Source organism: Xiphophorus couchianus, chromosome 16 (assembly GCF_001444195.1).
Source record: "Xiphophorus couchianus chromosome 16, X_couchianus-1.0, whole genome shotgun sequence".
NCBI lineage: Eukaryota > Metazoa > Chordata > Actinopteri > Cyprinodontiformes > Poeciliidae > Xiphophorus > Xiphophorus couchianus.
The window spans coordinates 19822271-19835136 of record NC_040243.1 but is presented as its reverse complement, the minus strand read 5'-3'; the positions used below and the strand labels follow the sequence as shown (position 1 = coordinate 19835136).

General features: G+C 41.3%; 1 protein-coding gene across 3 annotated transcripts; it reads right to left on the bottom strand.

Moving 5' to 3' along the window:
• Positions 1–497: 497 nt before the first annotated feature.
• mgp (matrix Gla protein) lies at positions 498–4644 on the bottom strand. Of its 3 annotated transcripts, none has more exons than XM_028043218.1 (5): positions 4517–4644; positions 1786–1856; positions 1651–1680; positions 1066–1159; positions 498–963 (listed from the first exon to the last, which is right to left on the bottom strand). In XM_028043218.1, exons 2-5 carry the CDS (start codon positions 1844–1846, stop codon positions 795–797), a joined length of 354 nt encoding a protein of 117 aa, XP_027899019.1. In that variant the 5' UTR covers positions 1847–1856; positions 4517–4644; the 3' UTR covers positions 498–794. The 3 variants fall into 3 exon arrangements, with proteins under 3 accessions (XP_027899019.1, XP_027899020.1, XP_027899018.1); XM_028043219.1 differs by having other exon boundaries at positions 1786–1859; positions 4517–4641; XM_028043217.1 differs by lacking the exon at positions 4517–4644 and adding an exon at positions 3841–4472.
• Between the last annotated feature and the right edge of the window lie 8222 nt (positions 4645–12866).

The window sequence follows — 12866 nt, the reverse complement described above, 5'->3', positions numbered from 1 at the left end:
TCACCCTCTGTTGAAAACATATTACAACCTGCGCGTGATGAGGGCACACAGACATTTCCAAGTCCCCAAATGACCACAGACCCTTTCAGTCCCTGAGCCTCTGTTAATAAGTTAATGGACTAGAATTTCCTCCAGCTCAATGCAGAAAAGAGAGAAATCCTGTTTATAGTCCAAAGAATATAATGCAATGATGTTAAAAACTACAGAGCATACAATCAGACATGGGTCTGATTATGGACTCAGAACCACAAACAGTCTTGTCTTGAAAACAAAGCCAGAATTTAGGATTTCCTGGAAAAACTAGATATAAAAAACTGATTCTTGCTTTAATTTTCAGGAGGTCAGGCTTTACTTTGAAAAAAATGTGCCTGCAATAAATATCAAGTGATGTTTGTTTCGCATCAAATATTAATGTGTCAAAACAATCTGTTTAAAATAATAATTGCATGGACTCGTCTCTGACTGAATGCTGCATTAGAAGCTTCCAACACAGGGTACAAGAAATATGTTTTATTTTTATTTCTTTCAACAAAAAAAAGATAGATGGATAATATAACAGACATTTCCTTCTGGCATGTCCAGCTTAAAAATAAGACACTAAAATAAGATTACACGTGGAATCAGATGTTAATATCTGTAAGCATAAGAATAGGATTCAGGCCACACTGGACTCCTGTATTATCCAGGTTTCTCTCTCTTGGCAAAACTGAGAAAAATATATAAATTATACAAAACTTTATAATTTGGAGTGAAGGAACATGTGGTAACGAGGGTGCCGCCCTAACACTCAAGTTTTAGTACCGACGAGTCCCCATCGGTCTGTAGCGCTGCTGCTGCTGCTGTGGTGGATTTCGGCCTCCGAAGTATCTCTGGTAGGCGTGTTGGACGCCAAAGCGGTAGGCGTAGAAGCGGCAGGGCGAGTAGTCCTCACAGGTCTCTGCACGGATCTCTGCTGGAGACTTCCTGTTCCGGGAGGATTTGGAAGAGATGCATAATGTGTTTGCATTTTAACCTATCCAAGATGAAGTTGATGTTACAAGGTGTGTTTGCCTGGCTGTGCTTTACCTCGAGAAGTACTGGTTGTAGAGGTTTGCTCTGGGTGTGGTACGTCTGCTCCCCTGGATGAAGGAGTTGGCTCGATTTGGAGGCACAAATAAATCTGGAAAAACAAAACTTTCCTAAACAGCAGTCCTGCTACAAACACACAAGTCCTGGAAGCTGAAAAGATTTTCTATGGGCAGTGGCGGTCTTTGAAATGGGCCATTTGGGTAGCTGCCAAGAAAGGAAAGAGCACAAGCAATTTGGGGTGGACGAAATGGACTTGGTTTCATTGGTATGTGTTTTGGTACTATAATGAAAACAATGAAAGTTACTTCCTTTTAGGGAAGTAACTTTATGCGGTTTATGCTGTAATAACAGCCCCATAAACATTTTTTTTAATTTTTTTGTTTTACATGATTTGTGTGGGACTGCACAAGGATGTAGATCCAGTCTAGCATTTTATTTGATTGGGAGCGGCAGAAGGTGGAGCACCATTCATGCAAGAACCACCACTGTGATTAGTGAAAGGAAATAAGCTTTAATACAGTCTGGGTTAGAAACACATGCATGTTTTTCCAGGCACTGAGATTTTTTTTAACACTTAATCACCTTCACGGGATTCATTGCTTTCATTAGAATCTAAGGGAAAAACATGAAGTTGGTTAATCATGAGTGCTGAACATAAATTGAGGAAGTTTATGCATTGAGTTTATGCACTGTTTGGACGTTGGGGGCATTTTATACCATAGCAGACACAGAGGGAGACCACAGCGCAGAGGGCCAAGAACTGAAGGAGGCTCCTCATCTTGTCCTTACTGCTGACACAGGAGAGAGGTCATGTCAGAAAGCAAGAGAGACCAAGGAAAAAATGGGTTTTGTCTTACTAAGACAGATGGGTGACAAAAGACTTAAGGCACAGAAAGGAAAAAATATGACAGTTTATATCTAGCCTACTTATAATAGTAGTAGTGAAATACTTTTAAAAGTAAAATTCATTGTCTTTACTAAATGGTCCTTGTAGGGTCACAAGCGAACAGATGAGAGTTGGGGTACACCATGAACAGGTCGCAGGTTGTGACAGTAATGGGCTCAACACACTGGAAGCAACGAACGACAGTGAAAAGCGATAGTCTTCTGCCATTCGGGGTGAACCCAACACAGAAAGTGCAATAACAATGGCAACAACCCTGTTGTGTCGCATCGCTGGCCTGCGTGTGCACGTCTCCGAGCTCGAAATGTCACACGCACGAACTTCGTCGGTCGCTCAGCTGGAGGAGGGCAAGCGACTGTCGCCTCATCGTTCATAGAAAATTAAAAATTATTTGTCCTTCTCCTCACTAACCTTATTTTGATGCATCTTGTTTTTGACTTAGCTGCCTACCTGCAGGTGAGCTAGTTTCCCGCCCATGTCATCACTGTGAAGTTTCGTCCTTCTTGAGTCTGGTTTAGCTTGGTAGCAAGCAGTGAATGTCAAATTTTACTCAGAGGTGTAAAGAGTTGAACTGTTTACAGCATAGCCCCTTGAGGTTTCCGTCCAGCAATGACCTAAAGTTTCAACTTGTACATATAAAATGTAAAAAAACGATCATTTACACTCCTTCATTATTTAAATTCCCAAATACTTACATATTTTAATAGTTAAAACACAAAATTTACCTTAATATGCATTAATACACAGTGGAAACGCTCTTGGCACTGAATCCAATATCCATAGTCTTCCTTATCTCCGCTCCAATCGGTGACAAAGAAAGTCAATGCCACTCCTGGATTGGCTGCTTTCCAAGAGTCAGCCAATAATATGCCAAGTAGCATTTCACTGAAGTATTTTAGCTTTCGAACCTCCATATTCGTTTGAATATCTTTCTACGAAAAAATCTACAAATGGGTGAATTTTTTGGAAATAATTTAGTCACATTCTAGAGAAAAATCTCCAAAATAGGTGATACTGTGAATACTGAACCGCCAATAAGCGGCCCCTGCTTATATGGCCTCCTTTAGAACATGTTACAAAAGTTCAAAGCACAAAATATGCATGACAATTAGCTTGAATTAGTAACTGCAGTTAGAATGGTCACTGAGGATATCAATGACTAGATCCATCTGCTGCTTGAACTTGATACTGGAACATTGGTAGGTTGGGTCTGATCTGATTCCTAGATCCAAATTCCAACTTTTAAGGTCGACTGACAGCAACATCAGTAGCCAGCAGCACTTCACCGTGGTTCCTCATGGTTCGCATCATCATAGTTAAATTGTTCTACTAGAGTTCTGTCCCAGGTGTACACCACGTCTCACCCAATGACCACTGGAGATAAGCACCAAACCCCCCAGTAACCCTGCAAAGGTAAGCAGGTGTAGACAGTGGATTGATTGATATTCTACCAACAGACAACCCTTATGCCACCAGTTATACTTATTTATTTTTAGGACCACAAGTTTATGGCATAATTTATGAGACATGTTGGTGTGGAATGATTGAATAAAGGCAACAAAAGACTGTGTATATGTATTTGGCTTGAAGAGAAAGTCTGAACTAAACACAAGACCGATCCCAGAAATGTGTTTTAGCTCCAGTTTGAAGGAAAGAGCCTTCAGAGAATAGTTGTGGCTAAGGAACGCTGGGCGGCAGCCAGCTCCTTGAGTTCAAACTCATTTTGCTCAGCAGAGTGTAACCATAAACTCTTCTTTATAGCTCACTACACATACGAACACCCACAGAGAAGATTTTTACATGCAAATAGACAGGCCCAGGAATGAGTGATTCAACATAAAACATTTAACACCTGTATAAATACTTACACCAGGTGGGGAATGCATGAATTTGCAGAAAGGCACACAGGAACTGTGTTTGCATGACCAGACTGCTGACAAGGTTCTTCTACTTGTGTGATTTGGAAGGAATTCTGTCTCTGCAGCCAGGTTTCTCTTGCCATCAATAGCTGCTTTCATGATACATAAACTCACACATCAAAGTCATCGGTCTGCACACAGACAAGCAGACCGTACACAACTGTACACACAGCATCTGCGCCTAAGGCATTTTCGGTTCAAAACTCACACGCGGTAGGTACAGAGAGCAGGCCCAGAGCTAAAGAGAAGTCTTCAACAACTGGAGATACAGAGTCATGTCTGTGTGTGTGTGTGTGTGTGTGTGTGTGTGTTCACAAAGTTTTATGCTGTTCTGATTCTCAGGGAAGGTTTCCAGCGTTCTTGCCTGTTGTCAGAATGTGCTCATCTCAGTGGAAAAAGGCAATGATGTGGTGCTAGTTCATACAAACAGTCAGCGTGAAGCAACTTCTAATGATCCTATTAACTAAAACAAGAAGAATAAGCTGCAAAGATTACTTAGTGTTATTTTAAGAAGATTTGAAAAAATCCTTTACAAAGAGGTTATCAGATTCCCCTTTGATTGCTTTAAATCAAGCAAAGGAGAAATAAAGTCTTAGCACTAAACACGATGCAATAAAGTACTTACTGTGGGATCTGGATGAAGGGAGAAGTTTTGGAAATATCGCCCACTATTTACTCCTGTGAAATATTTCCTAATTCCCTACAGCAAAGCCTTTATACTCATCACATCCCACCCACCCTTTCATTTTCTACCTATGGGCTCCCTCCTCTCTACCGCCTTCTCGCCCTCCTTCCCTCTCATACTATCAGCCCTCTTTTCCAACATTTAATCAGACCGGAGTATTAGCTCACGTCTCTCTAACTCCCACGCCCAGCAACCAGCAGGACAGCACATTGCTTTAGCTGATGGAGCGGCCAGGAGAAATTGAGAAAAGCAAGTTGGGGATAAACAGAGATGAGGGGGAATAAAGGGGACGGTGAGTGAAGGATGGCAGAAGGCCATCTAACCTGCTTCGTAGCAGGCACATGATAATATTCACTCCTGTTTGCCACCATGAAGAAAAAAACATCCACCATGTGGACACAATGTGTGACTGAAATGTGCCTGAAACTACTGCTAGCTAAAAGTCTACTGATGGACATTTAATAATAGTTGATGCTGATATTTATTTAGCCATTATTGAATCCTAATTGTATCACTTTCCCCTCTGAAGAAAGTTCTGTGGTCGTAGATGCAATTCAAGAACCTTTCTGCTTTTCCCTTCAGCGGTTGTCTGAATGTAACCCTACGCTTGAATTCTGCAATTCAAGAATCTTGATGAAGAAAAACCATAGAAACAGTCAAAACTCCTCCAAGATTAGGAAGAACTGAGGCACTTTCCTGGAGCAAGGCCTGCAGGGTGAGCTCATGGAGTGAAGTTTTGGCTCTTGAGGCATCACAATGTGCAGCCCAAAAAAAAATCTTCAAAGGCGAGCCCGGGCATGCCAATACCTGACTTTAAAGGGTCCAGTGACATGGAACAAAATCAAGTTTCAAGAACTGCAGTGTTTTGACATGAATGTCGAAGAATGAAGCCAGAAATAGATTGTTGGATCATGACCCAGAAGTCTTCTGTACCATCATCTGTGCACCTAATGTGTCAATTATATGTGGGCTAAGCTATCAGAGTCATTTATCACTTAGCAAGAATAGCACAAGGGCACTTGTGAGTAGACCCAGGGAAATTTCCTACTTCTGCCTTTCTCGTACCTCATTCGAAGGATTTATATAATCTTGAGATATATCTGTAGTTATGCTGGAATAGATCTTGGCTGCTCGAGGACAATCTGACCAATTTCCCTCACTTTATTTTTCTACTACTCTAACTTTTACATTATCTTAACTGGTAATTTTATGCTTTTTGTTTTCTCCATTGAAGCTACCTCTGGTAGCATTCTGTTGACTGGTTGGAGGAGGGAACCGGCTGAGATAATACTGCCAACAATTACATTTTGTCCCTGTCTTGCTATTAACCTTTTCTTTTAATTAACATAGAAAGACCTCCATCAGTTCTTCGGTTTCTTTTTCGTTTGTCTTCTCAAATCCCCAGTAGGTTGTGGTGGACGGTCGTTCGTACTGAACCAGGTTCTGGTTCTGCTGGAGATTTCTTCCTGTTAAAATGGAGTGTTTCCTCTCAACTGTCGCTACATGCACGCTCGGTTTGAGGGATTGCTGTGAATTCAAAGACACAATGCAAGTGATTGTCCAGTGTTGCTTCATGCTCATCAAGGAGGAGTGAATACTGCAAGTCAATGACCTGTAGCAATCTGAAAAGTTTCTAAGGAAACCCAGCAAACTTATTTGAACAATGAATTGAGCTTAATGTACTGTTTGATAACTAGGATCAATTGTAGATTAAGAGTCTTCTCCTGCTTTATCACACTAGATGGATCGATCAAACTATTGAAGATGAATAGTTCAGGATTTTCTGGGCATATCTCATTAAGAAGAGACCCAAATTACTACAGATGATAGACTGTCCTCTAGTCTGTGGATAATTTAGGGTGCAAGATTGGGCTGAACACCCTTCTGGAACCGTTGCCCCCATGAGTCAATTTCAGATGAACAAAAGACAAGGGGTGGATGGAAGGATGTGATAACCTTATGTATAGCTTCTCAGTATGATGCAGTAGTTACATACCACTCTCCCCTTCCCCAGGCTCGCTTCATAAAATTGTAGCTTGTATTTGTGTTGTGATGCTCAGCATAAAGCTGAGAATGGTTAGCCCACTGGATTTTACGGCTTAATTTTGAGAAGGTATAGAAACTGCCTTTTAGACTAATGATCTCCAACTCCAGTCCTCAAGGGCCGGTGTTCCTGCAACGTTTAGATGTCTCTCTGCTCCACAACACCTGGCTCCAATATAAGCTCATTAGCAGAGCTGTGTGGGGCTTGACTGCATGCCAGTAAAGCAGTTTAACCATTTCATTCAAGAGTGTAAGACAAGAAACGCATCTAAAAGTTGCAGGACTCAGAAACTTTCCTAAAATGTGGGCACCGCCATAAATACCTAGAAATAACAAGCGGGACGAAAGTAAAAGATTTTACAAATGAATTTCAATGCACTTTTTATTTTTGTATTATGCCTAAAAGTTGAACAAGTTTTAGTATTGTACAAACTTGTCACATCTCATTTAAAGTTGTCCTTTCACAAACCTATAATCAATTGAACTCTGTGAGTTTTTTTACCTTGTTCGTGATGCGGCCGTGCGCTTATACAAGGATTTGTTTTGTGTGATTTTGCTTCTCCGGAATGGACAGATGTTACATCTGCCACGCTCCTCCTAGGCGTCATGCTAAGACCGCGGGAGGGTAATATCTTCCAGGTTTATTTGTTAAAACGGCAGATTTGTTCATTCTTCGCAGCAGCGGAGCCACGTCCGCATTGGTTGTGCAGTATACTGCGCATGTTACGGTCTAATTAACTTCTGCACCGTTATTTATTTCCTCAAGATAAACAGCTGGCTCCTCTGTTGAGAATATAAATTGATTAACACAACATTGCATTCTCTTTAGTTTTCTTTGGTCTGTATGTAATGGAGGCTTGAATTAGAGGCGCCATTTCTACCAAAGGTTTGGAATGCGCTTCTGAACCAGAAGCTCCAAAGCGTCCGGTCCATAACTCTTCAACACGCTGCCAGCTCCCGGTCAGAAAGACGCATTTAGTTCAGTGACCATGAGATGATATTCAAAAATGATTTTTTTTGTTGATTGATTTTAGTTGCCTCTGCGATGTAGTCTGTGCGTAAGGTCTATAATGTCTGCCCATGTGCACCAATCAAGGGTGTGAATTATAATCTGTCAAAATTAAGGGGCTTAAAAAAATGGTCAAATACGGAAAATATTCTGTTAACCCGACTCCTGCTATAGCCATACTTACCCAATCACAAACATTTATACTCAACTTGGGGTTAAGTTGAGTATAACCCCAAGTTGCAACCCGACAAGCGGAAGCTGGAATCAAACCAACAACCTTCCGATTGCAAGATTTAACCCGCTGAGCCTGATCTTCATCTGCAAACCTTCAGCACGCTAACTGTAATAAGATGGTAGACAAGACAACATCTCTGTGGAGCATATCTGAGTTATGTAATATCACATCACGGCTGCCTCAGTCACAGAGCTCTATGAATAGTTATGCGAGACCTGACCCTCGCCAAGAGCAAACAAACTGAATAGGTGATCCCTGTGCCAGGAAACCAAAAAATCCAGACAGAAAGATAAACACCGAGACAGTCTGCAAGAAGAAGATAAACTCTCACTATCTACTAAAATCGGGACAAGAGAGGTAAAAACAAAATGATGAAAATAAAGAGGAGGGGCAGATAGTACACACAGAAAGTTTTTCCACCCATGTTTATTAGATGGATCATTGTGGGGTGTAACTGTGCAACGTCTGAGTTAAAATTTCATTATTTCACAAAATTGTCCCAAAACAGAACAAGGAAATAAAATGAATGAGAGGTGTAATTGTGCAAATTTCAGGCTATTTGCAGAGTTAATGAAGAGTTTAGTTCTAAGATTTGGGGCAAACTAAGCGAAGCACAGGTGATTGCATGAAAAACAAGAGCACAATAGTGCATTTGTACTCATATGCCTTCAAGATCCTCCAAACACATTCCTCCACAGCTATGAGACGGAGTTCTTTTCATTTTCCGTCAAATTACTCCGGTATTTCTGCTTTCTCCCACTCCTTGAAACACCTGGAGTCGTGTTTTGACCAGTCACCTCCTCAGTAAACCGCGTCAGGGTAGGAGCGACCAGAAGCTATCGGAACCAGATCGGTACGCAGCGAGACGTAAACACATGCTGAGGCCATGTGGAGGAAATTTACAAACTCTGTCACATGTGATGGTGACAGACAAGTCACTTTCACAGTACTTCATCAACTGTACTTCGTCTGTTGATGAAGTACTGTAAAAGAGATGGAAGAAGGCGTGTAAAAGGAAAGAATGAGCCTTTGGAAGCAGGAAAAACTGCCTGGAAAAAAAATAGGAAGGAGTGACTTTTGACTTCATTATGAGGCTATTACCACAAATGTGTAAACTATCCATGTAATGTCTGCAAAAACACCTTTTCAGAACTGTTTGGGCAGGCTTGCGTTCCCCGCAATGGGCGACCGTGTGTACCTCAGGTTGCTTTGTGCCTGTGTCGGTTTGAGCGGAGACAACACAGACTGACAAACACCAATATGAAAACAACTGTCCAAAAAAAAAAAACCCAACATGTTCTCCATTAATAACTTTTTTTTGGCTATTTTTAAGCCTCATGTTTTAGCCATCTTTGCTGTGATTGACACAACACAAGGAAAACATGGTTGTGTGTGTGACTCGGGCCGTGAAAACACTACGTGATGTAACCGTGCTGCTCTGCCCTGTCTGAGGGATGCTGTGGGATTGGGCCGGAGGAGATGAACAGACATTACTCAGTCAACCCTCCTAGATGCAGCTGTCATCTGGTTGTGAGTTTTGTCATGTGAATGTCGACAAAACTTGATACAGATTTATGGATGTAGCAAAGCACTGCTGGGCTCACGGACCTCTCGTGATGTTTTTCTAATGTAGTGCCATGCAAAACTTTTCCCACTCTTTTAATTTCTTTCTTGGACTTTGTCACATGACAACCACAAACTTCGGCATTTTATGAGACAGTATTGCGTAGCTTTGAAGGGGAAGGAAAATGCTTTCATCTCAGTCAAGGTTTGGCTGCTGTGGGTACTGGGTACCAAGAGGGTAACAAAGACACGCCTCCACCCAGTCATGATCCATATCTTATGGCCATAGGTGAGTCTCAGAAGGGAGGTGGACTGTTGCATAAAGAGCTTTGCTTTTGACCCATGTCTTTCTTCAACATGACAAAGTGGAAGATAATCACAAGTGCAGACAAGATCCCAATACAACCATCCACCCCTCCTTTGTTCTGCCATCACTTATCAACAACATGCCAAGACACTGAAATCCTCCGCTTGAGGCAAACAATGATCATGGTCCGAGGTCATCTACTGCAGACACCAACATGACCACATCATTTTTAAAATTCAAAGGTAAAACCTTGATGGTCCCAAACCAGACTCCCTTGTCTCCATTACTGCACCTTGAGCTCCTGTTCATGAAGACAACAAACAGGCCTAGAGACAAAGGCTGCCCTGTGGGATTCCAAGATACAATGCGAGCAACTCTTGCCTTGGGTTTGGTCTGTAACCACTGGCCCTTAGAAGTCATCTAATTAATAGGAAACAAATAGAGAGGAAACAACAAACATGTGGAACTCTTTGTAAGATGAAACCAGGATAGATTTCTGATGTTAAAACCAGCCCTGGACATCCCGATATCTGGGTAGAAAAGCAGTGGTGGCATGGAAGCTGTGATGATGATTAGAGTTAAATACCAGGTAATTTTGAAAGAAAACCAATGAGAGCCTACAGCAGTGGTGGCCAAAGTCGGTCCTCGAGGGCCGGCATCCTGCATGTTTTAGTTCTCTCCCTAGTTGTAGTAACAACTTCCTCAGTGAGTCAATGTTCTTCTTAGGCCTCTAATGAGCCATCATTTGATCCAGGTGCGTTAAACCAGGGAGAAAACTAAAACATGCCGGCCCTTGAGGACCGACTTTGGGCACCACTGTTCTACAGAAAACTTAACAGTAGGTTTGAGAATTAAGAACAACGCCTCTGCTAGTGCTAAACTGCTAGAGATGCACCAAAAGACTTGAAGCTGACGTTGCAGCAAAAGGGGGTTCCACAAAGTACTGACTCACTGAGCACACTTTTGTGATTGTCATTTGTAAAATGTTTTGAAATTTCAGTAACTTAGTGTTTAGTTGAATACAAACAAGGGCTCAGGGGGTATGAAAACATTTGCAAGGCCCTGTAGTTTACCGAATCAGGCATAAAATTCCCTATTTACAAGGAGTATTTTTCCCAAACCCATTTGGGCATCAAGCCTCCACTATGTGCCCATACTGAAAGCAAATGGTCATTAATGAAACTTTCCAGGTGGGGCTAACTAAATTTGTCTCTTGCAGTGACGGTGCAAAGATTTGGTATCATTCGCTGCTCCAAAAATAACTCTTGTTTACTTATAATCTCACTGATTAATCTTTAAACTGTCAAGTAATTAGGATAGAAGCGAGAACTCCATGAATACTTTTAAATGGCTTGTGTCGTTTTACTTCTTTCGCTCCATCTCTGGTGATCTCCCAAACGAGGCGCTACGGTAGGTTTTTCATTACGGTAGGCCTTTGCTGTTAAATATAAATTTAACAGCAGAGGCCTTGACATCATCTAAAAATGTCCAAGATTTGATTGAAGAGGTGCTTAGCGTTGCTATTTCAGTTGTTATTTTAAACAGGCTCAAATGTTTAAAACTGAGGTTTTTGTCAGGATTCTAATGTGGATCCCACTGCATCTGTACTCACGAAGTTTATGTTTTTGTTGCTGAAAAGCTATCAGCTTTAATTTCTCATGGGAACATCAACCATTTTTTTAAAATTTCATGTGCTGTTTGCTTAAGTCATCCCCACCCTCCGGCTCCTCTCATGCCAGATACAACAAACATGCCTCCAAAGAGTTTTAATTGCACTCTTACAAAAATCCAATGAATCAGATAACCATCAAAAGCTGGCAACACAAGTAATCCCAGACACTGCATGTGTTTATGAAAAGCCGAATAAAAGGAAAAGTATGTGGTGAAAATGTTACCATGGATGGCAACAAAAACATCTAAGTGCAACAATATGCTCCACATCTGGACGTCAGAATTGTTTATACAACTTCCCACTTTTTTTCCTTCTACTGTTAAAAAGCTTGATTGGTAGTTTTTCCCCCATCTTCCACTTTATCCCTCAATTTTCTCTATTTTTTAAAAGTACACCCTAATGCAGTCTAGAAAAGTCTATTTCTAGACTTTATTTTGGCATGTCTGTTGTGTCCTCCCATCATTTCTTCTATATGTTCTTTTCTTCATTGTGTCCTTCCTACTATACCTCCATGTATTTTCCTTTGTTTTTCTTGATTATCATCTTCATAAGTTATTTCATTCTGTCAGTCCTACCTTTTCTCTTGCTTGTCTTTCTTTCATCTTATTTTTCCCTTTTTCGTAACCTTCCATTTTACTTTTTGTATTGCCTTTCATCCTTTCCTTGTCTCTCTCCTTATTACCTTTTTTTGCATCCCTCCATCTTAGTGTCCTACCTTATGTACTTATACTCCATCTTCCCTTCTTCCTTGTGTTTTCTTGTTAGTTTCTACTGCCTTCCTTTTTTCATAATGTCCTGCCACCTTATCTTCTCCTTAAGGTGTCACCTTAAGGTGTCTCCTGTCCTTCAGGAGACACTTTCTCCTGAGGGGACAAGGGACACATGAGTGGTGTCCCTTCTCTCCACCCTTGTGGCCTTCAATCCTTCACTTCCTTGAGTTCTTGCTTCTTTCCTTTCATTTGTTATGCCGTTGGTCCTTCATTCATACCTGCTTCCTTTTCATCCTTCCTTCATCCTCACCCTCTTCTTTGCTTGTGTCCTAATTCTTTTTTTCCATTTGTTCCTTCCTTCCTTGTGTCCTACCTCCCTGCATCTTACCTCCCTTTTCTCACTGTAGAAATAGCTACCATAATTTCGTAGTGAACCATTTGGTATTTTAGAAGCTGAAATGAATGCAACGCTGTAAGACCAGACTTACATCCACCGTCTTTGATTTCCTGCAATGTTTTTGGAACCCAAATTCCAAAGTCTTGAAATACATGTCACTTTTTAACAGGCCAAACTTAAACTTTACAATTGCACAACAAGTTGTCCAAAACAAATAAAAAACGTGTACCATCATGCAATAAACTTGCTGTGTGCTTCTAAATGGGCCCTATAAACTGGGTCGGACTGCTTTGGTCGACTCACTTCATCTGTCTGCTTTGCCAGCCGTCACTCCGGCTCTCCGTCTTTTCCTCT